This window comes from Ascaphus truei, chromosome 3, assembly GCF_040206685.1.
Source record: "Ascaphus truei isolate aAscTru1 chromosome 3, aAscTru1.hap1, whole genome shotgun sequence".
NCBI lineage: Eukaryota > Metazoa > Chordata > Amphibia > Anura > Ascaphidae > Ascaphus > Ascaphus truei.
This window is the reverse complement of record NC_134485.1, coordinates 105,431,063-105,458,769: the sequence shown is the minus strand read 5'-3', so window position 1 is coordinate 105,458,769 and position 27,707 is coordinate 105,431,063. Positions and strand designations below refer to the sequence as shown.

General features: G+C 43.3%; 1 protein-coding gene across 1 annotated transcript; it reads right to left on the bottom strand.

Moving 5' to 3' along the window:
• Positions 1–1,309: 1,309 nt before the first annotated feature.
• Positions 1,310–27,707, bottom strand: PIGS (phosphatidylinositol glycan anchor biosynthesis class S). The gene is made up of 12 exons (XM_075589267.1): positions 27,568–27,707; positions 27,333–27,472; positions 23,384–23,495; positions 22,194–22,283; positions 20,591–20,682; positions 17,015–17,249; positions 15,652–15,794; positions 9,042–9,156; positions 6,157–6,302; positions 5,463–5,563; positions 4,780–4,990; positions 1,310–3,318 (listed from the first exon to the last, which is right to left on the bottom strand). Exons 1-12 carry the CDS (start codon positions 27,596–27,598, stop codon positions 3,043–3,045), a joined length of 1,692 nt encoding a protein of 563 aa, XP_075445382.1. The 5' UTR covers positions 27,599–27,707; the 3' UTR covers positions 1,310–3,042.

Sequence of the window (27,707 nt, the reverse complement as noted above, 5' to 3'; positions counted from 1 at the left end):
TGTTTGATGGATGTCTTTGTGGCATCTGACAGTATTTGCAAAAACATTTGTCAGGAAATGAGTGTTTCTGTTTCAAAACACGTTGTTGAGGGATTTATTATAGTGTTTAACGATCTAACAACCATTGATTTGAAATGGTTTCCCTTAAATGTATTATTTTCTATATTTCCCCTTTTTTATATTGATTTTGATATAAATGGTAAAACAGAGTGCATTCTTAGGGGGAGTCTTTTCTTATCTACTATAATAGACCCTTTTTGCCCTGCCAATTAATTGAAGTGTAGTGTGTGTTGGCTATCTAAAAAAAAAAAAAGAACTTTTTAGCTTATAGAAGACAACTTTTTTGTGATTTTTATATGTTGACGTATATGCTGACCCAAATAAAACTCTTTGAGGATGCTCCACATAATTAAAATTACATTAGTTCCTTTTTGAGATTTTTTGCTCATGGATTTGAATATAATTCCTATGACAGCAATATATGTCCCAGTGTGAATAACAATAATTGAAAAAATAAATAAATAATTTTTTTTGCAAAGGTGACAACTCCCTTTGCAAAAATGTGACAACTCGGGCTACTCCAGTTCTAGAAATACTGAAATACTACATTGAACAACTGTTTCCTGTGTGTCAACCACACACTTGCTGTTCTGCGTGGAGAAGAAACTGCATTTAATAAAATTCTGCCTTTAAAGATTCGAGACAAATTAGAAATAATTTCTCAAACAACTTACAGAATGCCTGTCTCAACATGGTTGAAGTTGCACATAAAGTTATGTTCTTCTTCAGGCCAAGGACAGAGACAATGGCACAGAACTGTATCCCTATCTGTTCACCTCGCCAATGTTAAAGGCCTTTTCTGTTGTCTCTCTAATAGGAGCGGCACTAACGACCACAGGTATGTTCTGTACATTGTGTTCAGGGATATAATCATAATGTAGCTCCTATACCAGGCAGCTGTTTTACTGGGGTCTCTGGAGGTGAGATGATACGACTGTCCATTTCTTTACATTTTTTTGTAGCTCTGGAAGAATTTTAAAAAAAACATCGGTTCTCCTTTTCTTTGTTGTTTCTGCTTGAGAAATGATTTTAAATGGTCTCCAGAATCCTTACGGACATGAGTCTTTTAAATGCAACACACTGGACTTTATGGGATCTAGCACACGTCACCTTAGGACACCAATCTATAGTATTGTGTTTTTTTTGTAGGAGCAATCGACCTTTAGTAATTGCTAGCATTGAAATACAGAAATATATTGCTGTCACGTTAACTGTGTCCAAAACTGCATGAGGAAATAAATGACAAATAAAAATTACCAATGTATTTATTTGTTAATCATCATTTGGAGGATGTTCATTTGGATGACCCTGCATACCAGTATTTCGACCCCCTACATTGCAACGGCAGGTTACCCTGACACTACGGCTACCATAACTACGTCTCCCACTATGGTCTGTTCCTCGACATCATGCAAAAACAAAAAAGGCAATCCATTCAGTCCATGTTTTTTATTTTTATGTTATGTGAAAGGGACTTAAAAAAAACAAATATTTTAGCACATTGACAGATGCTTGCTTCAGATTTTCATTTCAAAACAGTTAATGCAGTCACACCCGCTCTGCTCTGAATCCACATCTTCAGCGCACTCCATGGGATTAGTTCAAAATAAAACACCATACACAACACCCCAGCTGTACGTCAACTTCCACAACTGGCTCTAAATTGAGGCATTTAGGTCCTAACTTTGGAGGAGCAATGGATAGGGTACTATTGCAGCTCTTATTTTTCATTTTTTCATTTAATTTTTCATATATTAACAAAATTACTCTTAACTGACATTAATCTTTTCCAAACTAAACATACATCTAGAACAGGGGTGCGCAAACTGGGGGGGGGGGGGGGGGCCACAGGAATTTCTAAGGGGGGCGTGGCGGTTACAGATGCACCACGATCTTCCCCAAGGCATTTAAATTAAATGCCGGGGGAGACATGAGGCCTCTAGCTCCCTTACCTGCTCTCTGCCGGCTCTTCAGCGACGCGTCGCCATGGCAACACAGCGTCCAATGACGGTGCGGGGTCAGGTGATGTGTTGCCATAGCAACGCACGTCAAATGACGTGGCGAGGTCACGTCACATGATTCGAGGCATCATTTGACGCCGGGTCCTTGGAGAGGGGGGGCGCAAAGGCTGTGACTGCCAGGCAAGGGGGCGCAGCTCAGGAAGTTTGCGCACTTCTAGATTTAAGAATACAAATCCGTTCATGACCTGCCATAGCAATGTTAAAAACATCTTGATACAAAACAAAGATCCAGTATCCCATGTATTGCTCACCACTTATAGGTTAGAGAAGCAATTGCAATTACTAGGGCCTACATATTTTTGTTCCCACGTTGCCTTCGCTGTACTTCCCCATATCACATACTTTAGTGAAAGCCAGAAGAGCATGTCTGCAATAGAAATATATTGTTGGAAAACAATAATATTTTCCTGACCCTTTAAAAAAAGATGACTTTTTAAGAAAAGGTTTATAAATTTAAATGCATTTCTGTGAGCTTTGTAATCGATGTAGCACGCTATGCCCTAATAAAAAGCACTACAGATAGTGGTGTTAGACTGATTTCTATAAATGTCTCATGATTTCCCTGAGATTCTAATTCTTCTGTAAGTGCCTCTCTGAATGACCAGGGTAAGGATTCACAAAGTTAGAGGCTGCTGTGAAACCCTTATGGTAAGAGTCACGGCTCAATTTCATGCAACATGCTTGGTTACATGCGCATACATAGCTTACATGCTATGCTCACTGGCAAAAAAAAAAACTCTACACACATGAAGAGTAAAAACCAGGTCTTGGACTGAAGGGTCATCTTTCCCAACAGCAATTAACAGTTCACTACTGGTGGTGGTGCTGCAATATATTTTCTTCTGTCCCCAAGTCATAAAAAAACATTGCATGTTCAGGTAATAAACAAGCATTTTCAATAAAGCCACTCTCTCTCTCGGAGTTCAAAGGAAGGTTTTGAGGTCTCCAGTGAGTAACGAGCTCACTCAGTTTTGATGGGTTCCTTCTTGCTTGACTTGTATTCCTTGGCTATCTTCAGTAGAGAAAGTAGGATAGGGACAGCCATAGGCAGGAATAGAGGTATATATATGGCAAATTTCTGATCGTCTGGAAAGTACAAGAGGTGGATGAGGGAGGGGTCAAAAAAGGCCTTCTCAGACGAGGTGATGGCCTGCTTACTAGCCTGGAATGCAGACTCCAGTCGGCCAGCTTCCAGCTCAGCCAATGCAACCTGGACAGAGGACACAGCATGGTATACCTGGGCAAAGAATGAAAGCAGACAGGTTATAGTCTAGAACTGGGAACATATTAGTAAGATAATGCTTCGTACGCCAGAAGAAGGGGTGGGTGCATTAGAAGTAGAGATGTGCCCACTTCGCATACATTTGCGAACCCGGCAGAATTTACCATTTTTGTCAGACTTAAAAAAACAAATGTAATAAAAAATTATTATTTTTTTTTTTTTAAATGAAATTTTTCAAAAGTTTGGCAAGTAAACATCTCTAGTGTAAAATATATCACTCTTCGCTGCATACTTCAGGGTATTTTTCTTCTCTGCCGAAAACTCTTTAACATTTTGAATTTCGCTGCAATTTGCCAATTTCGACCAAACAATTTGTCGAATTTTCAAACTCTTTGTAAAGTTCAAGCAAAAGATGGGCTTAGCGAATTGATATTTGCACATCGCTAATTAGAATTATAGAGAAGTATCAATTCCAGTATAAGTGGATATAAACACTGGGAGTCACAAAGTCAGGACACCGGGGATCGCCGGGTGACCCGAGTTACCGGCCATTTACTTGAATGCATGGTTGCGTTGAGATACCTGGTATCGAAGCTTAGTGAACCTCCCCCTTAGATATGTAACATATTGAATAATGTCAGACAAAACCGTGTCTTTTCATAACTTTTCATAGTTTTCTCAACTCAAAGTCAGGGTCACTGTGAACAGTTACCATTGTAATGAATAGGAAGTGGATATTTACATGTACTACCTTGCTTCTTAATTCAGACACAGAGCTTGCCTCTGTTTTAGGACTGTGGTTCTTGTTACCTTCTGGGTAACATACACAAGTAGCACAGGCCTCTCTATATAGTTCAAGACCCAGTTACACTTCTGTATGAGCTTGGGTAAATCACTGTTCCTGTGCTTTAGGAACCACAAATGTGACTATATTCCAGTGATGTACAAGTTTGATCCTTCTCATCAAAGCAATTGTCCAGGTGGTATTTATAGGTAAGCTAATAAATAGAGAAATCTGGAAAACGTCGCCTTTTTGTGGCCCTTGAGGACCGGACTCATGCATCACTTATAAATCTATTTGTGACATGGATTACTTGTGCATCTATTGTACTAGTATGCGCTACACACAACTGCATATTAATTAGTCCTTTTAAAGCAGAAAAAAAAGCGTTATTCATATGTCCTGTAAATAACATATGTAGAATTGACAGGCGCATTGAGTCCCACCCAAAAACTTAGACAGTTTTTGGTATCTTAGTCGTAAGGTGTAATAGTATGACACGTGGCTCCGTCAAGGTCATCACGGCTGGTTCTGAACAGGACTGGGTTTCAACAACCCCACATTTACTATTATAGAATTTATTGTTGCACCCCCATGCAAAGTCTCAAACCCACACTTCTGTGTCAATTAGGACAGGTAAACCCTCAGACTGCATGGAGAATCCTAGTAAATCCATGACATATTGTTGCACTTACCTCAGAGGCCACATTATCATTAATAACAATGTTCCCAATCTGATCCAGTAGCTGAGCCAACGAGGTCAATGTGGTGGTCACTGTAGCAATATTTTCTACGGCTCTTGACCAGAGGAGCCTGTCCAGTTCCCAGTCTGTCAGCCCCTCGTTTCCTGGGGTTTCCAGCATATAATCATCTGGCACCAAGACCTTTGTAATGCCTAAAAGTAGCCTGGAGATGGTAGGGAATGGCAAAGAAATAAGATGGGTGAATAAGTCACTACAATCAAATAAGCTCAGCAACAAGGCTGCACTGAAAATGGCCCAATTGCGCTACAATTTTTAGTGTACCAACTACATTTAAAGGGCAAGCAATTTACAAAACGCTTTGGCCAAAGGGTTAAACTAAATGACCCTATTTCAAGAGAATATATAAGTATTTTACTGTGAATTTCTGCAATGTTGGATGTAGCATTGGGCTTCTCTGTCGTCTGTTGCAAGCAATTTACATCCATACGCCCAATATTCTTTAAAATAACATGCTGCTCCTTTATCCTTGTGCCCCATCACATAATACATGCAAGGTCTGGAACACAAAGCCAGCTATGAGCATCAGCAGCTTGTGAAGATAGGGACGAGCAAGCGGACATACGAAGCTGACAAACATCGTCCTATTCCACCGGTTCTATGTTAAGAATGCTTACCGAAGCTGTGTCAGGAAAACTTCCATCACTCTCACCATATCGATATCCACTTTTACTGGGAAGCTCGGTTCTTCTGGACTCTCGTAGTCCACATTATAGACCTGCAACAGCAAATGTTATGGAGCGTTGTAAACGGGGGGTTTCAGACATAATTGTGCACAGTGTACACAAATGTGAGGCTCCTAACACCCACCTGACACCCACATGAAAAGCAAACCAGTCAGCCGTCCTCGTGCAGTCAGTCAACACTCCTGTATATTGTATTGTATGTCTTTATGACCCAACTTATATGGTCTCCCACATTCCAGTGGACACTCACCCCATGCTCGTCTTTTATGTCGCTACAATTCCCAGACACAAACGCTTCGTATGTATGGAATACTACATCTTTTAACGGGCGCCGAAAAAGCGCTTTTTATATTGACTGACTTGTCCTTCAAGGGTATTACATGAAATTGTTACTAATGCAATATGGTTTTAATAATAATGCAAGTGTGTGGCAAGATTTGGAATGGAACTACCCATTACTTTTTCATATAATCCAAAGTTTCCCATTGATTCAATTTGTAGAGACCATACAGTTGTTCCACTCACTCACTGTAAACCAGTCATCTTATTAGTAGCACATGCAATCATCCCAGAACCCCCTTGTTATTCTCTGCCTACAACACACACACACACACACACATCTTACCATTATCCCTCCCCAGCGTGGGCTGTGGAAAGCATTGCTGGATACTCTGCTCCCATCTTTGTCCTGGATGTGGAGAGGGGAATGAGAATATTCCGGAACGTACAGCAAAAAGTTCAACACCGGGTAGAGAGAGGCAGCGCTGGAACCTGCGCACACAAAATGGAGAGGGAGAGAGAATGCATAAGCAAATTACATTCAGACTACAGTGATGCAGGAAAGAGGAAGACTCATGTTGGAACCAAAAAAATGCTCAATATATTTTTTCTTCTTGAATTTAATATACTTAACAGAATTCAAATATTTATCACATTGTTGGATTCCACAAGTAACATGGATAAAAGTGGAATTATATACTTGACGATTTACGATAATTCCATTTTTTCTACTCCCTCCATGCCAGTACACACAAATGGCGATTAAGCCCTGTGCAGTGTGGGGTAGGTTCAAACTTTCACCAAATCAGGCGCCATCAGCCCCTACACGGCTCCCTGCTCCCCTCTTCCCACCAGTTATCCAGCTAGCTGACTAACAAAGTAAAAGACCGCACGATGACAAAAAAAAAATGAAAGAACTCCCAGCCACATAACTATTTTGCTATAGAACATCCATAAACTATTTTCCAGGGAGGGAATCTTGTACTGGCATGGAGGGACTAGAAGAAATGGAGTCATCGTAAATAGGCAACTATAATTCCACCTTCCTCCTATGTCAGTAGAAACTAATGGGGATCTACCCACGAAAATCCCTCTCAGGGTCGGAGAAAAAAAAGACAATCAAAAAACACAAGTCCAATATCAGAGGGAATAATACATTAAAAAAAAAAAAGCTTGCAGAGACTCCAAGCTTGTGCGCCAATGCCGCAAGGCATTTAAGATCATAGTCCCCCAACAAAGTGGCTAAGTAAGTTTAGGCTCCTAGCCCAAAAAGGTGGTAGAGCCTTCAAATGACTTGCCCAAGAAGGTGGCAGAAGACAAGCTTCTGCATACGAGAATATCATCTTCTGCTCAAATATATCAGCATTAGTTTGTGGACTGCTGAGCGGCCAGGCTCCGAAAGTGGGCGCGCCATGCGGCCAGGCTCCGAAAGTGGGCGCGCCATGGGGCCAGGCTCCGAAAGTGGGCGCGCCACGCTCCGAAAGTGGGCGCGCCATGCGGCCAGGCACCGAAAGTGGGCGCGCCAAGCGCCCAGGCTCCAAAAGTGGGAGTGGGAGTTGCAGAGGCCCCGTGCTCTTCTCCAAGGCATTTAATGCAGAGGGATCGCGTGACGCCCCTGCAACACTCCACTTACCTTGATTCAGCTGGCTGTGTGACGCGTCGCCACATGACCCGTCGCCATGGCAACGTGGCATCAACTGACGCCGCAGGGTCATGCATGATGCCACATGACCTCCGCACGCAGGGAAGCATGGTAGGGGGGGGCGCGAGCACAAGTAGATCAAGCATGGGGGGGCGCAGCGCGAATAGTTTGTGCACCCCTGCTTTACAGTATAAATCATAGAAAGTGAATCCTGCCTTTTGGAAATGTTACTGAAGAAGGAGCAAGGAGTGGCTCAGTGAGTAAAGATACTGACTGGCACTGAGAGTTTGAAGCAGGGGAGCCTGGTTCAATTCCCGGTGTCTGTCGGCTCCTTGTGACCTTGGGCAAGTCACATTATCTCCCTGTGCCTCAGGCACCAAAAACATAGATTGTAAGCTCCACGGGGCAGGGACATCAGCCTGCAAAATGTCTCTGTAAAGCGCTGCGTACAATTAGCAGCGCTATACAAGAACATGCTATTATTATTATTATTATTATTACTCTGCACCAGCATCGCCAGTTTCTATACCTATGGCCCCTACACTCCAGACTGAAACAGTATCAAAACGCCCAGGGCGAAATCGTCTTCAAGTAATCAGGAGGGAATAGCTTGCCACTGAATACCACAATGCAGGGGCATATTTTTTTTAGCACAATGGTTAGGACCACAGGTAAGCCTACACCTGCTTATTTCCTACCGACAGACTTTGCGTGGCATTTGGAGACTGCGGACAATTTTTCTCTTTTGCCTGGAAATAGGGAAACCTGAGGCTCCCTGTACCAGGATATACCAGAACAAGAACAAAACCTGTGAGTTGAGAACCTACCGCTCTGGCTGTGGCAGGTAGGACAAAAATAACTGCTGTGAGAAGAGCAGGGAGCCTTTTAAGGGCGGATGAAGCCCCATTCATTGAAAGTTTATCCTACCCCTAACTGGGCAGGGTTTAATTCCCATTCGTTTGTATAGCATAGGAAGAACGTAGAGAGAACTACAAATATCTATTTTTTTACATTTTAAAGGTTTGTAACATTTGAGAAGGCTCGTGCCCTTTAGAACTGAATTGCCCCTGTACATCTCTCCTGCCTGTGCCAGCCTGTATTTCAAAGTTGTAGTAAACATATTGCTCATGGACAAGTGTAAAATTGTGACGCATTTAATGGACCAACATGAGTTATTCATAGATGGAATTATGCTGCACAGAGATGAGCACATTATAATGAAGCCACGAAGAACGGTCTATTTAAATGCATCGCAAATTAGAACAGACTTATCCTGTTCCAGCACCAAATAATGAAAGGCTTCAAATCCCACAATCTGGTCACCTTGACGCCCCTCCTAATCTACGAGTTCTCAGCTTTCCCTGTATAGAATCCTTTTACGTTGCGTTTTTATTTCTATATTGTTTCGGTTTTCGGTTCCTCCCCTTCCAAAAATAAATAAATGGAAAAATAAAGTATTCTTAATACAAAACTTTAAAATGTACAATAAATCCCAACATTTTTGCATCTTGATTCATGCCCACAATTTGTTTTTATGGAACCAGTTCTAAAACATAAAAGAGCACCCAAACTTTGCCCCGCGCCCTTACCGAGTCGGGCCTCTACCGGGTTGATGACGTGAGGCAGGTTGTATGCATTCAGGGTGTAGCTGGAAGTAGCTCTCTCAAAGCGAGGTGTGACACCAAGAACAGCATAATACAAAATCTGAAACATGGAAACAAACTACATTAATTAGGCTCATCAGTTGACGTATAGTAAGGTTAAGCTGTATGCTCAAAGGGTGCTGTCCCCCCTGCATGCTTATTTTGTAATAATGTCTCCATAATACTGTACAATAGTATGTCAGTTTTCACCTCCCTAGTTGTTTCTCTGGTCACTATTATTCCCCAAAACCTGCTAAGTCCCCCTCACTTAGTGACTTTCATAGACCTGAAAAAACCTCATCTGAAGGAAGCGACTCAGTGACTAGAGACACTGACTGAGAACAATGACAGAGTTTGAAGTAGAGGAAACTTGTATATACACCTCCATTTTATATGTAAGATCCCTTTCGGAGATAATGGTTTCACCAATTGTTTGTCTAGGACTCTAGGACAGCGGTGCGCCAACTGGGGGCGGGAGATTTTCTAAGAGGGGGGGGGGGTGCGCGGCTGTTACAGGGGCCCCAACAGCATTTAAATTAAATGTCGGTGGAGGCGTGAGGCCTCTGTAACTCGCTTACCTGCTGCCAACCGGGTCTTCGGTGACACGGCGCCATGACAACGCGGCATCAAACGACGCCGTAGGGTCATGTGACGTCACGTGTCGCCGTGGCAACGCCCGTCACATGACCCGCGATGTCATTTGACGCAAAGTCATTGGGGGGGGGGGAGGGGGCAAACGCTGCGGTTCCCGGGAAGGGGAACTGCAACTTCCCTTACCTTCGGTGACGTCGCCATGGCAACTCAGCATCAAATGATATTGTGGCGTCATTTGACACCGGAGACAAGGTACGGAGGGGGGAGCGAACGGGGTGGGTTTGCAGACAGGGGGGCACAGACTGAAGAGTTTGCTCACCCCTGATCTAAGATATTGTGCCAGTGGCTTGATTGCCACATTGAATAGAAGTGGTGAGTGGGGACATCCTTGGCGTGTGCCTCTAATTAATTTGAATTCTTCTGATAGGAGCCCCGCTGCCATTATTTTGGCCTTTGATTGAGATTACATTGCTTTAAGCATGTTCGTGAAGTGACTTTTGAATCCAAAGCTACCTAAACTTAAGTAAATGGTCCCAATTTATATTATTAAAAGGACTTTTCAGTATCTACTGATACAATAACTGTCAGTTAATTTGTGTGATCTGCCCTTTACAAATCCAGCTTGATCCGTATGTATAAATTTAGGCAATATAGTTCATAGGCGGTCTGCCATTATTTTTGTGCACAATTTTATATCTTGGTTGATTAAGGAAATTGGGCGCTAAGATTCTGGTTTTAATGAATCCTTTCCCTGTTTATGCAAGAAGTTAATGTATAAAGTGAGGGTGAAGGAAAACGGCGCTAACTCTATTAGTGTGCACTGGTGTTTATACAGTGGGTTAATAATAAAATCAAATACTTATACAACTTTGTGGCGTGATTCAATAACTTGTGAATTAATAAATAAGTTCAAACCCCCTGCTCAAAACCCAGCTGGTGGGGACTGGTTTCACTAGTCCCACAATTCTTCACTCTCCAACTGCAATCCAGGGGGAGCATAAAGGGAAATAGAACAAAAAACAAAAAAACAATCTAAGTGCAGACAGTTTTTTGAAGGGGTGTATACATTTGTGTTGTCTCGGCTCTTATGTGTTGCCTACTTACAAGATGTAAGTCAAAAACGAGCGGTTTTGACACACAGTGGTCTCTGCTAGGAAGATTTCTTAACCAGGTGTAGGGATCTCCAACTCTCAGCTCATGCCTTAACCAATTGTTTTTATTGTAAGTGTTTATTTTTACCCTATAAAGTCGAGTTTTTTATTGTTACTGGTCTGCACTATGGTACTATTTCTTTTACATATACACTGTTGCTGAGCTGAGAGTTGGAGATCCCTACACCTGGTTAAGAAATCTTCCTAGCAGAGACCACTGTGTGTCAAAACCGCTCGTTTTTGACTTACATCTTGTAAGTAGGCAACACATAAGAGCCGAGACAACACAAATGTATACACCCCTTCAAAAAACTGTCTGCACTTAGATTGTTTTTTTGTTTTTTGTTCTATTTCCCTTTATGCTCCCCCTGGATTGCAGTTGGAGAAGTTAATGTATACCACTTCACTTGATTCTTGAAATGTTGCTTCTTTCAGCATTTTTTTTTTTTTTTTTTTTTTTTTTTTTTTTAAAGGCTTGTTCCAACGGGTTTTACTACCTCCAGATAGAATCATTTGAAATATTCAGCCATCAGGCCACTTGGTCCCCGTGCTTTATAACGTTTGAGATTTTCGTATTTATTTTGCCGTGATTGGGGGCGTACAGTAGTTCCAGGTCTGTCTTTGTTACTTTGAAAGCTGGATGTGTTTAAAGAAGTATTTTTTCCCCATATTTCTTCTATCGTGTTTTTTTCTATAAAGCTGTGCACAGAAATTTTTAAATGTGTAATTTATTGTTTTGGGGATCACATTATCTTCAGTGTTTGGTCTAATCACTTGGTAATGGGTGCAGAGTTTCTAAAATGTTTAAGTAGATTGCTTGATAGTCTATTCATCTTCATTCCATATCTAAAGTACAGGTAGTCCTCGCTATCCAACGAATGGCGTATCCAACGCTTTACAATGCAACCCTATGGGCCGTTTTTCGATGCCGGAATGCGTTATCCGACGCTCACCGCCACCGATTAACATGGGACTCACTTTACAACGGTTTCACTATCCAACGCCGCTTCCAGAACGGATTCTGTGGGATAACCGAGGACTGTCTGTATTGGTTATTTCATTTTACATGTCATACTTTCCTTATTTTCTAGCCAGATTTAGCATTGGTACCTTTGTGTAGATATTTTTCTTTCTTGCTTGCTTAGTGTAGGAGAGAGTTTAAATCCCCTGTATGCTTTAGCGAGTTCGTTGCTTGATGTGGAAAATTCAAACTGATTTTTTTTTTTAATCTGGCAACGTAAAAGATTATATAGCCTTTCATCACCGCTTTTGATGCTTCCCAACATAATAGTGGGTATTTTATATGTTCCATGTTTGTTTTCAGCATATTCTCCCCACGTATTTATCAAATAGTTTCGAAAGTTTTCGTTAACTGTTAAATAATTGGGAGATCTCCCTGTATTTGTACCCTTATTCTCTATTCCCACTGCATGATCTGATATTACAATATCTACGGTCTCAGTTATTTTCCCCATAAAGTGTGAGCTGATTAATATACAGTACAATTGATTCTGAAAAAAGGTGTTGTGTACATTTGAGTAAAAGGTATATTCTCTTTCCGTTGGGTTTAGACTTCTCCAGCCATCTAGGATCCCCAAAGTTTCACTAAACAGTTGCATGTTCCTAGTCTGTGTGTTATTGCTGGTCACGTTTATATTGGAACCTGGTCTAAATAAGTATTTTGTCTGGTGTTCATATCCCCTCCCCAAGTTGTTATTCTTGCTGTTTAAGATTTTCACCGCAGTATCCTGAAAAAAAGTATGCGTTCTGATCATTTGGACCATAAATGTTGCATAGAGTGCAGTGTTTTCCCAATATCCTTATTGCCGCTTGTGTGAAGAGTCCTTCGTTATCGATAGAGGTTGATATTTCTACTGGTAACATTTTGTTTATTAGTATTGCTACTCCTGCTTTTTTCCCTTTCGCTGGGGAGAAAATGCGGTGTCTAACCCAATCTGTCTGTAGTGTCCAAGTGTCTCTCTTGTAGGAATGCAAATGTCTGTTTTTAGGTAATGTAGAACCTTTTTTCTTTTGATGGGGTTATTTAACTCCTTAACGTTCCATGATATGACTCACGATACATACATATACGTACATACGTTTCCCCCTTGTTCCCTGTACCTTATTTTGCAGCGTCTGAACCTTTTTTTAATTGTTAATTCCCACAACATTGTTTTCCCCATAAACATTTTCAAGTACAACTTTTAACGTTACATTTTTTAAATAACTTGTCCATTTCGTGGACGTCTCTTTTTTCCAAAAGAGCGCTACTATTAACCTAGTATTATTTTATATGGTTAAGCTTGCCCACCCCCCTTACACCTCATCTCCCTTCCTCAGCACCCTACTGTTGTGATATCTTTATAAGTAACCCTCCCGTTTCCTCCTTATTTCTGTGTGCGTCCATTTCTCAGTGTGATATCAAGTTCCTTTCCTGGAACATTTGGCATTAGCCTAGTCATATAGTACTTATAGGTCAGGGAGAAAGAAAACCACATTATTCAACATCACCAAAAAGATACAGTCTAACATAATTCCTTCCATAATGTCTCTTAGACGTCTGGCTTTTATCCATCACATTGTAGTATTGCGGATTGTCCATCACAGGGGATTCTGTGCATTCTCTGCGGCCCGATTCCCCTTTTTAGCTGCCGTCTGCTCTATGATGTTGTTGTCGTCTTGTTGCCTCCACGTATTTCTCTGCTTCCTTGTGTGAAGTGAACATTTTTTCCCCAGAGTCTAAAAAGATCTTTAGAGTAGCAGGATATATTAAGGAGAATTTTTTGTGTTGTCTGAAAAGTGATGTGCCCTCCATTTTTGGGACACTGTTATTGAGTATTCTTGGAAATTCATTATCTTTTAGCCTTCATAGGCTATTCCATGTGTTTCTTTATGTGCTGTCATTAGCATGTATATTCAATTTTACAGACAAGCTAAGGTTATGACCGATCTCAATCTGTTTTTGTCCTGTTCTGGAAGTATTGGACCAATTCTGTGCACTCTTTCCACCTTTATTGGTATTTCCTCTGGTTTTATGCCGTCTCTGGCGGCCATTTTGTTCAGAACTCCTGCAGCTGTGCTTGTTTAAGACTTTCTGGGACACCCATTCTTATCCTCAGATTGTTACTCTGTGATCAATTTTCTAGGTCATCTAAATTTGTTTTCTAAATATCTTGTATTTTTTTTGCATCTCTTCCAGAGATTGTTGTACCTCTGACGTCTTCCAGCGTGCTTATTCCAGCCTCGGTTTCCTGTACCCTTACAGAATATGCAGCAAGTTCCTTTTAAATCTTCTATTGATTTCTGAATTGCATCAATCTCCTGTTGTATCTTGGGCATGAGTTCCCCAGCCACAGCTTTTGATAGCAATTTGCAATCTATTATTCTGTACATTGGAATCTGGTCGTGCATGCTGTGCGTCAGACATCTGCCTCGTTGCTCTCATCCACAATCTTGGAGCCTTTCCCCTCCCCCCGTCTGCCCTCTCCTGCCTCTGTTTTGATGCCATCTGTTGTTGTTTGGGAAAGTACTTTTCCATACACCAGTTAACGGTTCTGTGTCTCTGCTGGCTGTGGATGGCTGTGTTATTTTCAGGAGTTTATGGATGAATGCAAGGGTCTGCAAGAATCAGTGCTAGCATGCAGGGGTCTGTGTGATTGTATTTTTAGCTTGTTGTGGCCGTCTGCATGTGGTTGCAGTCTCTCGCTGCTCGTTGGAGACTTCGGAGGTCTGTTGTGGGTTGTTGGTGCTCTGCGGAGGCACGTTGACGATTGTGTAGAACTCCAGGAGGTTCCGGAACTTTGTGGAAATCCGCAGGGAGATTGTGATGCTCCGCGGATATTTGTGGGGCGGCCACAGGCAGCTGCAGGAGTTCCGCGGATCCCGCCCCGTTGAATGCGTGGATCCCGCCAGAAGTTTGGACGGACATCGTGCGGATACTCATGGATATCAGTGGTTGGCTGTGGGGAGCTGCAGAGGATCCCTACGTGGTTTCAATGTTTGCAGGCGGACGTGAGGAGATGCAGGAGGTCCCAGTATGCTGCATAGACTCACGAGCAGACGTGGGAACTGCTGAGGGTCCCGATGTGCTGTAGAGTCGCTGGCAGTAAGAGAGGATTGCAGAATATCATGATGCTTTACAATGCACCCGGTATGCAGTCGGAAGCTGCGAGGATCCACGACAGGCTGTGCAAATTTTGTGAAGTGTCACAGCTGGTTGTGGGTAAGTTGTAGTGCTTGTTGCAGCTTATTTTGGCTGGTTTGGGGGGGTCGTTCCCTCCAGTGCTAAGCGGAGCTCTTCCTTAAGGGTCTTTCCCTGTTGGCACCATAACCAGAAGTCCTTCAAATGCTTTTAAGCAGCCAAAACCAAAAGCAATGTTCCAAAGTGTTGTATACTCCAATGTTTTTTTAGGCGTGCCAATAAATGGGCACAAACTTATGAACGTACCACAGTCCTACTGCCATCCCCGCCTTTCTCACTCAATCCCCCCGCACCTCAAACAAACTATTTTACTTTGGGGATGGGGCGAGACCTCCAGTCCCGCGGTGAAGGCGAGCTGGCGAATGTGGAAGTTGGGCCCGACTTCCGGGCAGACCCAACTTCCAGCGCCACCGATGGGGGTATGGCCTATGAGGGATGGCCGCAGGCCTCATTTGGTCACCCCAGCTCTACACAATGCTTTACAAGAGAAGATCTCCAGGGTTTGCGAATCTCAACAAATTACCCCCAATTCATCATTGTGGTTTAGTGCCAGCGGACATGTGCATTGCTCTATTTCCATCTCAGAGATTACCTGCCAAGAGCCACTCACCTGGGAGTCTACAGAGAAGTTGGCCACTGGATGCAGCTTGTCCAAGAATGGCTGGATATAATGGTCCGAAGCAGAGTGGATGTTCCAGTTCAGGTCATGGGATTTGGGATCAGGGTTGAGCAAACTGAATGTGATCTCATAGCCTGCAAGATGAGAGCTGCAGTCATTAAATATTCACACATCACCTCACACATCACACATAGAAGTATTAACCCTTTAACTGCTGGTGGGGCTCAAACATGTTGCTACAGCAGTGAAAATGATTAATATGCATTTGCACCAACACTGCAGCTACCTGTAAGTTGGATACCTAAAATATGAGTCATTCTGTGAAAGTGAGCGCCCTCAAAATCATGTGGATTAGAACCGAGCAAAGACTTACAACTAGATCTCACTCCTAAGGCCTCGGACATGGTCAAAAAGACCGTGCTGAGGCGCGCTGAGGGGAAACATTATCCTTATCAGCGCGGCTTTAGACGGCGCTTCCGCAGGCGTGCGGAGGCAGGTGGAAATGCAGGAGACAGGCAAGTTTAAATTTTGCCGCTCATGCAAGCGCAGGGCCGGTCACGTGACTGCCAGAAGCCAATGGCAGTCCGTGACGTCGGCGCTGTGACGTGGCGCGCTAGCCCCGCCTCCCGATCCACCTCCAGGCCCGCCTTCCGAAAGCCTCCCACCCGGCACACAAGCGCGCTCGCTGACGCTCATGCAGGAGAGCATGAGCATCAGCGCTGCCCAGCGCCGCTCCCTGCACCATGTCCCAGGCCTAACACTCCCCCTATAGTGTAAATTTTCTTTAAAATAGTGAATTCCGACCTGGAATTATTTTCAAAACTACTGTTTCAGGCTTATATTGATGCATGAACTCATTATTTTTAAGAAGGTTTACACTATAGGGTCTGTGTTAGGATCGAGATCTAGTTGTAAGACAATCTGTGTTAGCCAAAACCGGATCAGGATATAATATCTATATTATTATATCCTGATCCGGTTTTTGCCAACACAGATCGTCATACTTGCACCTATTCTATCGAAGCTAAATTTGCCGTCTTTTTGATCCTATAGGGAGTGCCTTGGTTCTATTTCTTCGGATGAAGACACTGTACGGCTGCAAAACAGGAATAGGAACAGACATCAAAATAAACATTAAAAGGTCATCACTCAGTCAGATATTATGAAAGCAGTTTGGTTTACTGAACTATAGTTGCAAGGTAAATCGACTACAGCCCTTTCACTGCCAAAAAGTTTAAACCTACTGCAGGCCTCTGCGGGACTGCTCATGATCGAGATAGCTGGATGAGGCTGTCTGTACTCCCCAGGGACAATGTCAAGGCACAAAAATATCAGAGTACCCCTCTTTCAATACCTGGACTGGACTTGAATGCCCGCCTGCTGTTTGCAAAGTCGTCTTTGCTGAACCTGCCAATGGGGATCCTATTGGACAGCGCTGCTGTGACAGCCTCCTCTGTAAAGGACATGGCCTGAGCGATGCGCTCCAATTTCTCATAGAGGGTGCGGAAGATGTCTTCAGTAGGGAGGGACGGATACGGTGAACACTGAACAAGCGCTCTGCGGTGCTTCCCAATGTACACGCTGACCCCCTGAAAAACAGAGCTACACTATTAGGAGTGCCACTGCTTGTTTCCAACCAACCCCAAGAGTGAAGGCCCAGCAGCACATAAGCTCCCAGGGGCAGGGACTTCCTTACATTTTGACTCCGTATATAAAAACATGGCAACGCTTTCTCCGTTATATTAGTGTCCGACACCCCATGTACTCCGCTGTAGAATACGGTAGCACAATAATAATAATAAATTGTTAGAGTAATTGTAATAATGCAGCAATGTATAATAATACTGAGTATCTCAATCACTAGCCAGTAGTACAACTTTGAGAAGCAAAAATCTAAATGCCTGAGATTGTGCGTAGTACTCTCCCTAACATGTCTCTGTTGCTGTTTGGAAGGGATTTGGAGGACACTGCAGGGAGAAAATTAGATTTGATTTCTAGGTCACCATTAAATATATGGAGCTTGTTGGTAGTGTGCAGTCGTTTCATTTTCTTATTACTTATATAGACCCGAGAGTGCCAGCCCCTAAGAGTTTACAGTCCTATTTTAGTGCCTGAGGCCCAGGGAGATTAAATGTCCATATTTACTAAGCACCTTTACAGCTTAGCTTCGCCTAATAATATGAACATTTATCTCCGTCACAAGGTCACAAGAGGCGAGTGAGATTCAAACATGTTTCACCCACTTTAAAGCTGCAGGCCAAGCAATATCCTACATGTGTTTTTTTTAAATAAATCAGTCCAGTACTATGAGAAAATACTTGTAGCATTTAAGAATTTTTTTTTTTTTAAATTTAAAGAGATTTTTAATGTATTCTAATGTAACAAGCATTTTTGTTCCTATAGCAACCTTTTAGGCCGAGTCCATAGACGGACAGGCCGTGCTGAGCCGTGCGGACGCTCAGCGCTGAGCCCCTGCATCCTCAATGAGCATGCTTTGAGAGGGGGCTCACGCGAGCGTCCGCAGGCGTGCTGAGGAGTTGGAGTTTTCAGCCGAGCGCCAAGCTGTTTTTCAGCGCGCTGTCGGCTGAAAACCTCCAATCACAGCACAGCAGTGTCAACGTCACGGCGCCGTGACGTCGACGTCAGTGCGTTGCGGGCGATTGGCCCAGCGACGTCACTGCCCCGCCTCCAACCACCTCCCCCCGGCTCCGATCGCGCCTCAGCATCAGCGCGGCTCGGATCGCCTCACCCTTCTATGGCCCGGGCCTTACAAAGTCACCTTTTTGAGCCCTGCCCTCTCTAGCAGTGAGCCAATTGAATCTGGTGCCTGCCTGGTCACATGATCTTCCTCACAGCACTTTGGCTGTCAGTGCAGCAGAAGAGGACCCAGGATGCATTTAGTGAACCCCGAGCCAATCTTCAGCGATCGATTATAGGAGAACGGATCGATCAGCAACTTAGCTAAATCACTTGTCAGTGTGTGGATTGTATTGATGCACATATTGAATGGAAAAAAAAAAAAAAAACCTTTTAATAACAACAGCTTGAACTGCAGTGATGTAAGAAGCCAATGTGGTAATTGCACTTTAGGACTATAGATCAGGACTACTCAGCGGCCCATCCAGCCTGTTTATTTTTGCCTATTATTGATCGTATTTATTTTTAAACACACATCTTTATTGCAAGAAAGATGAACTCCATAAATGCCACGATACGCCTCCTAGAACTGATGATCCAGGGCACAATGCGGATTTTCAAAAAAGATTTCATTATCAAAATAGCACCAAATATGACGTTTCGTCCTTCTCAGAGGACTTTCAAGTGACTGGCATGAAAAAGTCCTCTGAGAAGGACGAAACGTCGTATTTGGTGCTATTTTGATAATGAAATCTTTTTTGGAAATCCGCATTGTGCCCTTGATCATCAATTCTTTACTATCTCAGGATTTACAGGCAGTTTTCCCTGAACCAGGAGCACCGGTTGTTGCAAGTATATTATACTTTATTTTATTGGTGTGCAGCTTTACCATCTATTGTTCTACTCCTCCTAGAACTCCATGTACTACAGCCAAAATATATTGATGCAAGAAGGGAAATATATTGCGGGTACAAAAGTAGTTTCATAAATGAAAGCAAACATTATTTACAAAATAACACAAAATCTGGAGCTTTGTAAGGAGAACCTTTAATATATTTTTTCCCCCTCTGTTTCCAACCCTTGGAGTTTCATTCTGCTTATTAAAATCATGTTTGAATGTCCGAATCGTTAAAATGTTTGAGACATCAACTTTCAATAACGAGAATCAGCGAGATTTGGAGGTTCTCTGCCCAAAATAGCATCTACATTGAAATCTATGAAATTGCTGATGCTGGAAATCCGTGTGACTCAAAAAATCAGTGAGACTTAGCAGGTCTGCACTTCCATTGGTAATCTATACGCCAAGTAAAGTATGGGGGAATAAATGCTGTACTAATATTTCCCTTACATCCAAAAATTAAAGACAAATCCTATCAGAACCTCTAGGGTAAGGGTGCGCAAACTTATCCCCCTGCGCACCGTTCCCCCTGCTCGCGTGCCCCACCCCCCTTACCTAGGCTCCAGCATCAAATGACACGGTGGGGTCGTGATGTCACATTGCCATGGCAACGCGACATCACCCCGCGGTGACACGTTGCACCCTGCGGCGTGCCATGGCGACGCGTCGCTGCAAGCGAAGGGAATTTACAGAGGCCTTGCGCAGTCTCCCCGCATTTCCTTTAAAGGCTTTGGGGGAAGAGTGCGGGACTTTTGCAGCCGCCGGAGCCCTCCAGGAAAATCTCGCCCCCCCCCCCCCCCCCAGTTTGCACACCCCTGCTTTAGGGCACAGGTTCCAACTCCAGTCCTCAAGGATCACTAGCAGTGCATGTTTAAAGCTAATCCCTCATTAGCACAGGAGGCCCAATCATTTTGACTATACCCCTTGTGCTCAAGTAGGGGTATACGGCACAGTTAGTGGTCCTTAAGGACTGGGAGTTGGGAACCTATGGTATACGGGAAATGGGTTTTAAAAAGCATTACCCTTGATCTAAAGGACTGTTCTCTCCTGCACTTACGCAGCACAACTTTTGTTACTTCAACCACTATTTATGTTGTGCATATTTTGAACACTCATGATAACATCAAGCACAGTTGCGTTATTACCAACCATGAGAATATCTGTAAATGGGCATCAATTCAACCTTTCTGCATGAAGGGTAACCTCCACAAATGGCAGATCAAGCGCCGGTACGGGTTAGTGCAGATCCATCAAGTGCCGATCTGGTGTTAATTCCCATTCAAGTCACTGGGAGTTAACAGATTGGCTGTGCTAACCCGCACCGGCGCTTGATGGATCTGCCCCCAAGTGAGGGGCAGGCTTTAAATAAGCCCTCGAGTAAATGGTCCGACATACCTGAGGAAGAAGAGCAGAGGTTTCCGGTATAACATACACAGCCAATGAACCGTGTGCCCCTTTATTGAGCTGTTGCAAAGCTGCATCTGCACCTGCAAGAAAGAGGGTGGGAGGGGAAAGGTATTCAATGTGTCCACCTCCTGAGCTACAGAATCCTCACGCACAGTAACACACTGACGTTCTGTTAGATCAGAATTCCTACAGGTATCTAACATTATATCTGTACTGATATAAATGCATGCGATGACATCCATTTGTTATCTCACCAGTTATGCCCATAACTATCATGCACAATGGAGGTAGCATCATCATTTAAGTACTCTCCTATTGCTTGTACATACAAGGTGACTTCGGACTTGGTCTCCTTGCACCCATTACCTCTGAATCCCATTTTACACACGCATGTCTCTCGATCAGATTTACTTTTAGGTACACGGATCATTCACCTCTTTTACTTATTTCTGTATCTCTGGATTTTTACATGAGATAGATAAAACACCAACAATAAAACAGCAGTACTTTTAAACTGGATATAAAAAGAGAGACGTTAAATAGTAAAAGGTGTCAAATACAGTAGTCTTAACCCGAGGACAGGTTTGAATTCCTTTAGCACCTCATTTTGCTTTTCAATGAGAGCACTAATTAGGGCGTTTTTTTTTTCCGATTCGCACGAATGCAACACATGCGCAGGAGTTCATTAAAGCCAGTTACATTGTAGCGTTTACAAGATGTCTGCCATTTTTGTTTTCCAAGCCACATTACCCCTTTAACAGTATACGTTTTAGTTATTTGCTGACCACATTTAAGAAGATGGGTCAGCTGAGCAGAATGTAAGGATCTGACCAGCATACCACATATAACCACTTTCCAAAATATAATGGAAATGGCCTCTTGAAGTAAGTGGCACTAGTCATTCATGAATCCTAAATATCAGGAGTAGCCAATTGTGCAAATGAATATTTGCCATGGTCAGAAATGTCTGTTATGCATTTTTGTTCAGTGGTGCCCACTTGTGGCAGGAGTCACAGGTAAAAAGAATGGAGGGGGGGGGGGAAGCACTGCAGATGAAACGCACTTCTCTTCTATCCGATGCATTCAAAACTTTCTATACGCACTGGAGCGCCACCTCTAAATATTCCCATTGTGACCCGAGCTTGAACACCATGTACACTTATTCAATGCAACACTAAAACAGAGTTGCCCACCAGCATTACTTGCAAAAAGGTCAGCAAAGGTCCACCTTTGGACCAAGATGGATGAATAAGCCAACCTGGCCCTGGTGTGCAACTGGCATATTGTCCTTTTGCCTTCGGAGCTGCGGTGGTGAGTTTTCTGCACCCACTTTTGAGTTATTTTGCATTTATTGTGTTATTATTCTGTGACTGTGCAGGTGGACCTGTTTATTTTTGCATTTAAATCAATGCCTCACACGAGGATCATTTAATACACGAAATCGTATTTTTCTTTTTCCGGTCACGAAATCTGGCATTGTTTTTGCACTGGTATTGTGTCAGCTTCGCACGGGTGGGGGGGGGGGAGGAAAACTGATAAAGAACCTACAGAATGAGGAAAGCAACAAATGTATATAGAGCGACTTCAGCACCTTGCAGAGTGTGCAGCCCCAGAGCTCCGTCCTCCTCACTGCTTGTTCTTCGATACTTGATTTCATAGCGCCGTACAAAACTGGTTTGAGCTGCGATGGAGGGAGAGGGAAAAAAGGAGACGAAAAGTTTACACATCAAAAACATTCCTAGAAAATCCCTCTGGAATGCTTTTTTCTGATCTTTAAAGACAATGCACGGTGGTTAAAAGGTCAGTGAAGTGCCAAAGGTCCTATTTTTGTAGATTTATTGTATTTAATAAGAATGGTGGCATCCTGCTAAACACTATTCTTTGAACACCGGCTCTATTTCAATTGGGAGAGTTTTTTTTTTATGAACACCGGTGTTTAAGTGGGTTCTCTACCACGAGCCTTATTTCCAGCAGAGCCTGAGCGAGTCCAGCAATATACTAAACCTAGCCAATCCCTTTACCACTTCATGTAGGGTTCATGCAACACATACCGTAGACCACTTCAACTGCTACTATTTGGCATCACCCGCTGCAGTAAACTAATGCTTTTTACTGGCATAATACACACGTAAATTACAAAACAATAATAAACAAGACCTGTGTATTAAGACTAATTACAGAGATCTGAAGGTTTTTCAACCACGGTTTCTAGGAACATTGGTTTCCCCGGGCGTCTCTAAAGGGCTCCTTGCATTTTCAGGTCCTTTGAAAATTGTACCATATACAAAAGAATTTACAACGCATCTGATCTCAAACGCGCTATTAGAGAGGGTTGGGGTTCCTTACAACGCATCTGATTTCACGCGCCATTAGCGAGGGTTGGGGTTCCTTAGAATGCATCTGATCTCATACGCGCTATTAGAGAGGGTTGGGTTTCCTTACAATGCATCTGATCTCAGACACACTATTAGAGAGGGTTGGGGTTCCTTACAATGCATCTGATCTCAGGCGCGCTATTAGAGAGGGTTGGGGTGCCTAACAATGCATCTGATCTCAGGCGCGCTATTAGAGAGGGTTGGGGTTCCTTACAATGCATCTGATCTGAGACGCGCTATTAGCGAGGGTTGGGGTTCCTTACAATGTATCTGATCTCAGACGCGCTTTTAGAGAGTTGGGGTGCCGCAGAATTTCACAATTATAGGATTCCTTAACCAAAAAAAAAAAAAAAAAGTTGAGAACCACTTGTTTAGACCTTAAACCACCCCTGGCTGTGATACTCACTGTTCAGTACAGACACCTTCTCCTTTGTATCAGAGACGGGGATTGTTCTTTGCTGCTCTACCGTCAGTGTTCCCTTAGCAAATATGACCTCTATAGGCACAGTAAGCTGGAGCTGATCAAAAACAATCACATCAAAATTCAGTCAGAAAATCTGTGTCCAAAAAAACAGGTGAACTTGAACTATTAGAGAAGATTAGTGCCGAATTAAATAGCCTCAACAAAAGGGGCAGCAATAACTAAACGAGGTGACATCTTCAGAGGAACACTCCACCTTAAAATCGTCACGGGTACCGCTTTAAAATCATACCAATTGGCTGAACCCTAAAAGAAAATGTAAACACATCCTTCAATAGTTCTCCCCCTCCCAAATCTTTCAAACTGTACTGATTTGCAAAAAAACCCACACACACACACACCTTTACTAGTTCCATTATTATACTTTGTGGTGAGAAAAAGTTTCTGAACCCCTTAGGATTTTCACATATTTTAAACGTAAAAATGTTATTAGATCTTAATCTAAGTCCTAATAATAGATAAATATAACCTATCACAAAAACCACGATACTTTTTCAACGTTTATCACAAAATGATTCAACGTTCAATATCCCTGTGTGAAACAGTATGTGAACCTTTAGATTCAGTACCCGATAGCACCCCCATGAGAAGCAATGACTTCAACTAAGCATTTCCTGTAACTGCTGGTCAGTCTCTCACATCAGTTTTGAGGAATTTTGGCTCATTCCTCTTTACAAAACTGCTTAAACTCAGTGACCTAGGAGGGTTTCCTTGCATGGGCGGCTCTCTTCAGGTTCTGCCACAACATTTCAATGGTGTTTAGGTCCGGACTGTGACTAAACCATTCTAAAACGCAGAATTTCTTCATCTGCAGCCATTCTTTTGTAGATCTGCTTGTATGTTTAGGATGAGGATCTTCTGCTCAAATGCAGGGTTTGGTTTATGCCAAAGATAACATTTTTCATAGAGTTCAAAAAGTTCTACCTTTGACTCATCTGTCCAGAGAACATTGATCCAGAAGTCTTGTGGCTCATCTATGTGCTCTTTGGCGATCTTCAGGCAGGCAGCAATGTTCTTTTTAGAGTAGCTGTTTCCTCTTGGCCATCCTTCCATGGTTACCATTCTTGTTCAGTCTTTTTCTGATAGTTGAGTCATGAACACTCACAATAGCCAAGGTGAGTGGCGCCTACAGATCCTTCAATGTTACTCTGGGGTTCTTTGTGACTTCCTGGATGATTTGGTTTGTTCTTGGAGAGATTTTGGTAGGACAACCCCTCCTGGGTAGTGTAACTGTGGTCTTGAACTGTCTCCTTTTGTAGACTGTCTGACTGTGGATTGGTGGAGCCCCAAATCCTTAGAAATGGTTTTCTAACCCTTTCGAGACTGATGAGCATCAATAACTGCTTTTATGAGATCCTCCGAGATTTTTTGATCGTGGCATGACGTGTATCCGCACACCTGTACGATGAAGACCAAACTCACAACGTTTCTAATCTCTATATAGGGTGGGGCCTCCCAAACTCACACCTGAAGATCTACCTAATTATTTAAACACCCAATTCTAATTATCCCCTTTAATTTAGCTTATATATCAAGGGTTTCACTTACTTTTGCACTTACCCTGACTCTTAATTACTCATTGTCTAATTCATACATCATTTTGTTTTCAAGAGACATGGAATTGGTTATCATTGGTTCTCAAACTTTTTCTCGCCACTGAATGTCATGGAACGCTTCCCTAATGCCTCCTATTCGGCATTCCCCAAATCACAAACTTGTGCACACGTGGACAAACCTGTGCCAAGTATATCTGATACACTGGTGGCGAGGCCTCTCCTTGCATCTATTTAACTCCAAAATTGCCTTGATATTTACACCAGTTGCATAATGGGGACAAACAGCCGCCCCTGATTGAGGACAAAAAATTAAAACATTCATATGCAATTAAAAACTATAGGCCAGAAATATAACGCTGCACGAACATGGTTCACCCTTTTGCTGCGAGATGGGCCTGCAACGCAATCTACAGTTGCTACTCCTAATAAAAAATTACAATTAAAAAAAAAAACACGTCTTAAGCAGCTGAAAAAAGCAACACCCTACGTGCAATTCACCAATGTCATAATCAACTGGTGGCCCAAGTATAGTCTTGATGTGGCCCTTGGACTCTGCTTCTGCCAATACTGATTGCTTAGGCAACAATGTGCAATTTTTCACACTGAAACTTACTTTTACGTTGAATGAATGTAAGTATATATAGTACAGATGTTATACATGCTTGCAAAATGTTGACATATAAAAAGGAGGACATCACAATAAACATCTACTCCTAAATGTTTTCATATCTGGCCACTTTGGAGAACCAGTTAAAGGGCCCTGCCGGGGTTGCCTCCACTCCGGGTTTCACCCGGAGACTTCGGGTTTTGACCAGGTGTCTCAGGGCTACGGGTTTACCTAGTAAACCTCCGGGTGGTGAGGGCAGTCCGCTGACGTCACTACTCATGGCATTCTGTGTGCCGCCTATGCGGACAGTCTGGTGATCCTCCACACAAGCACTCAGCTGTTAGGAGGGGAAATCCCCTACCCGAGGCTTCTCCCTGCTCGCACTCAGCTGTTGGCAGGGGAAATCCCCTACCAGTGCTTCTCCTTTCCTGGACGGCCAGCTACTAGTGCAGGGAGAGCTGAGAGATACTCCCCCCCCCCCCCCCCCCCACCTGTCTGACCTCTAGGTACCTAAGCAGAGTCTGAGGCAAGTATACTACCAGGACTGTGCTGCTGCAGATTTACTAACCTCCATTCTATCAGGGAATACCTACCCTCCCTATCCTGGCCGTCCACTGTTTATCCCATACTCTGCAACTTCATCAGCCTGACAATACTCATAACTGGATCTAAAAGGGTTTTTACATTCAGCCCTTGCTCATTTGAATCTATAAAGACTATCTGGAATTTATATATGGCTCCAAAAAGCCCCCTCTTTATCTAGATGCTGGGACACTTAAGAGACCTAATATTCACGTGCATTGTTGTAGTTTAATTACAGGGCAGTCTGAGCAATACTTGTGAGTGCCCAATTTAATTTACAGGGCAATGTGAACAATATTGTATTGATTGCTGCTAATAACAGCACAAATATTTTTCCACTTTGAGTGATCTATACTACAGTAGACTATACCTCCATTGTATGTCCCATGCGTTTTGAACAATTTTTGTGCCCCATTATTTTAAAAAATTATTTGAACCATATCACTAATACACTATCATAGGGGTTACCTCGAGGTTTTTTTATTACACTGTTCACAACAGTATTTCAAGTGCATTTCTGAGTCCCAAGACTGATACCAATTCCGAACAAATGAGATCTGAGAGTGCATGTAATTAGGGTTTCTATACTTTCTCTGTCTTTGGGGAAAGAGACCTCTTTTTATGCTATTGCCACCACCCAAGTGCACCCAGACTAATATGTAAGACTAAGAGTGAGCGGGTGGTCTTTTTTGTTTATACCCTCTGTGTGGTGGCAACGTCTTCCGGCATCTTCTCCTGCAACCACTGCGTCAAATGATGCCGCGTTGCCATGACAACAGGAACGGCATGTGACGTAACAGAATCACGTGACGCACATTGTAATATAACAAGACGCTACTTTACGTCACAAAGTCATGCGGCACCATGTTGTCATGGCAACTTGACGCCGCGTGACGTTGTGACGCGCGCTGCCGTATTGAAGTGAGTTGCAGGGGGAGATGCCGGGAGGACGCCAGAGGTAAGTGCTCTATTTAAAATAAAAAAAATCTCCGGGTTGGTCTTCAGTCGAAGGTGGCAACCCTGGGCCCTGCAGTACATTTTATTGGATGAATATACTGTCTGAGGGTGGGGGGGTATATAAAGGGACAGCTCTGCATCACGGTTCCTAGCAGCTGCAGCCCGGCCTCACCCGCAGGGTGTCCAGCTGACTGATCTCGGAGTAGGGCAGCGAGGCCCGGTAGGTCTCGGTTGTCTTCCACCACAGGGGAAGCCCCAACACTGCGGCCACCAGAGCGATGGAGACAGCGGCCCTCTTCCCGCGGGAGGCCTCTGCCGGGAAGGGAAAGGAATCGTATTATTATTGTTGTTATAACTTTATCGTCATTCCTTTGTGCCGCGATATATACCATCGCTCCCACACTCACCCACCGCAGCCACGGACATGGGCGCAGCCATTCTTCCTGCTTGTAACACCGGCTTCCCGGTGCAGGAAGGACTTCCAACCAATCACAGCGAGGGGTTTGCTGAGCGCACTCATTGAGCCCACGCGAGGGGGCGGGACTTA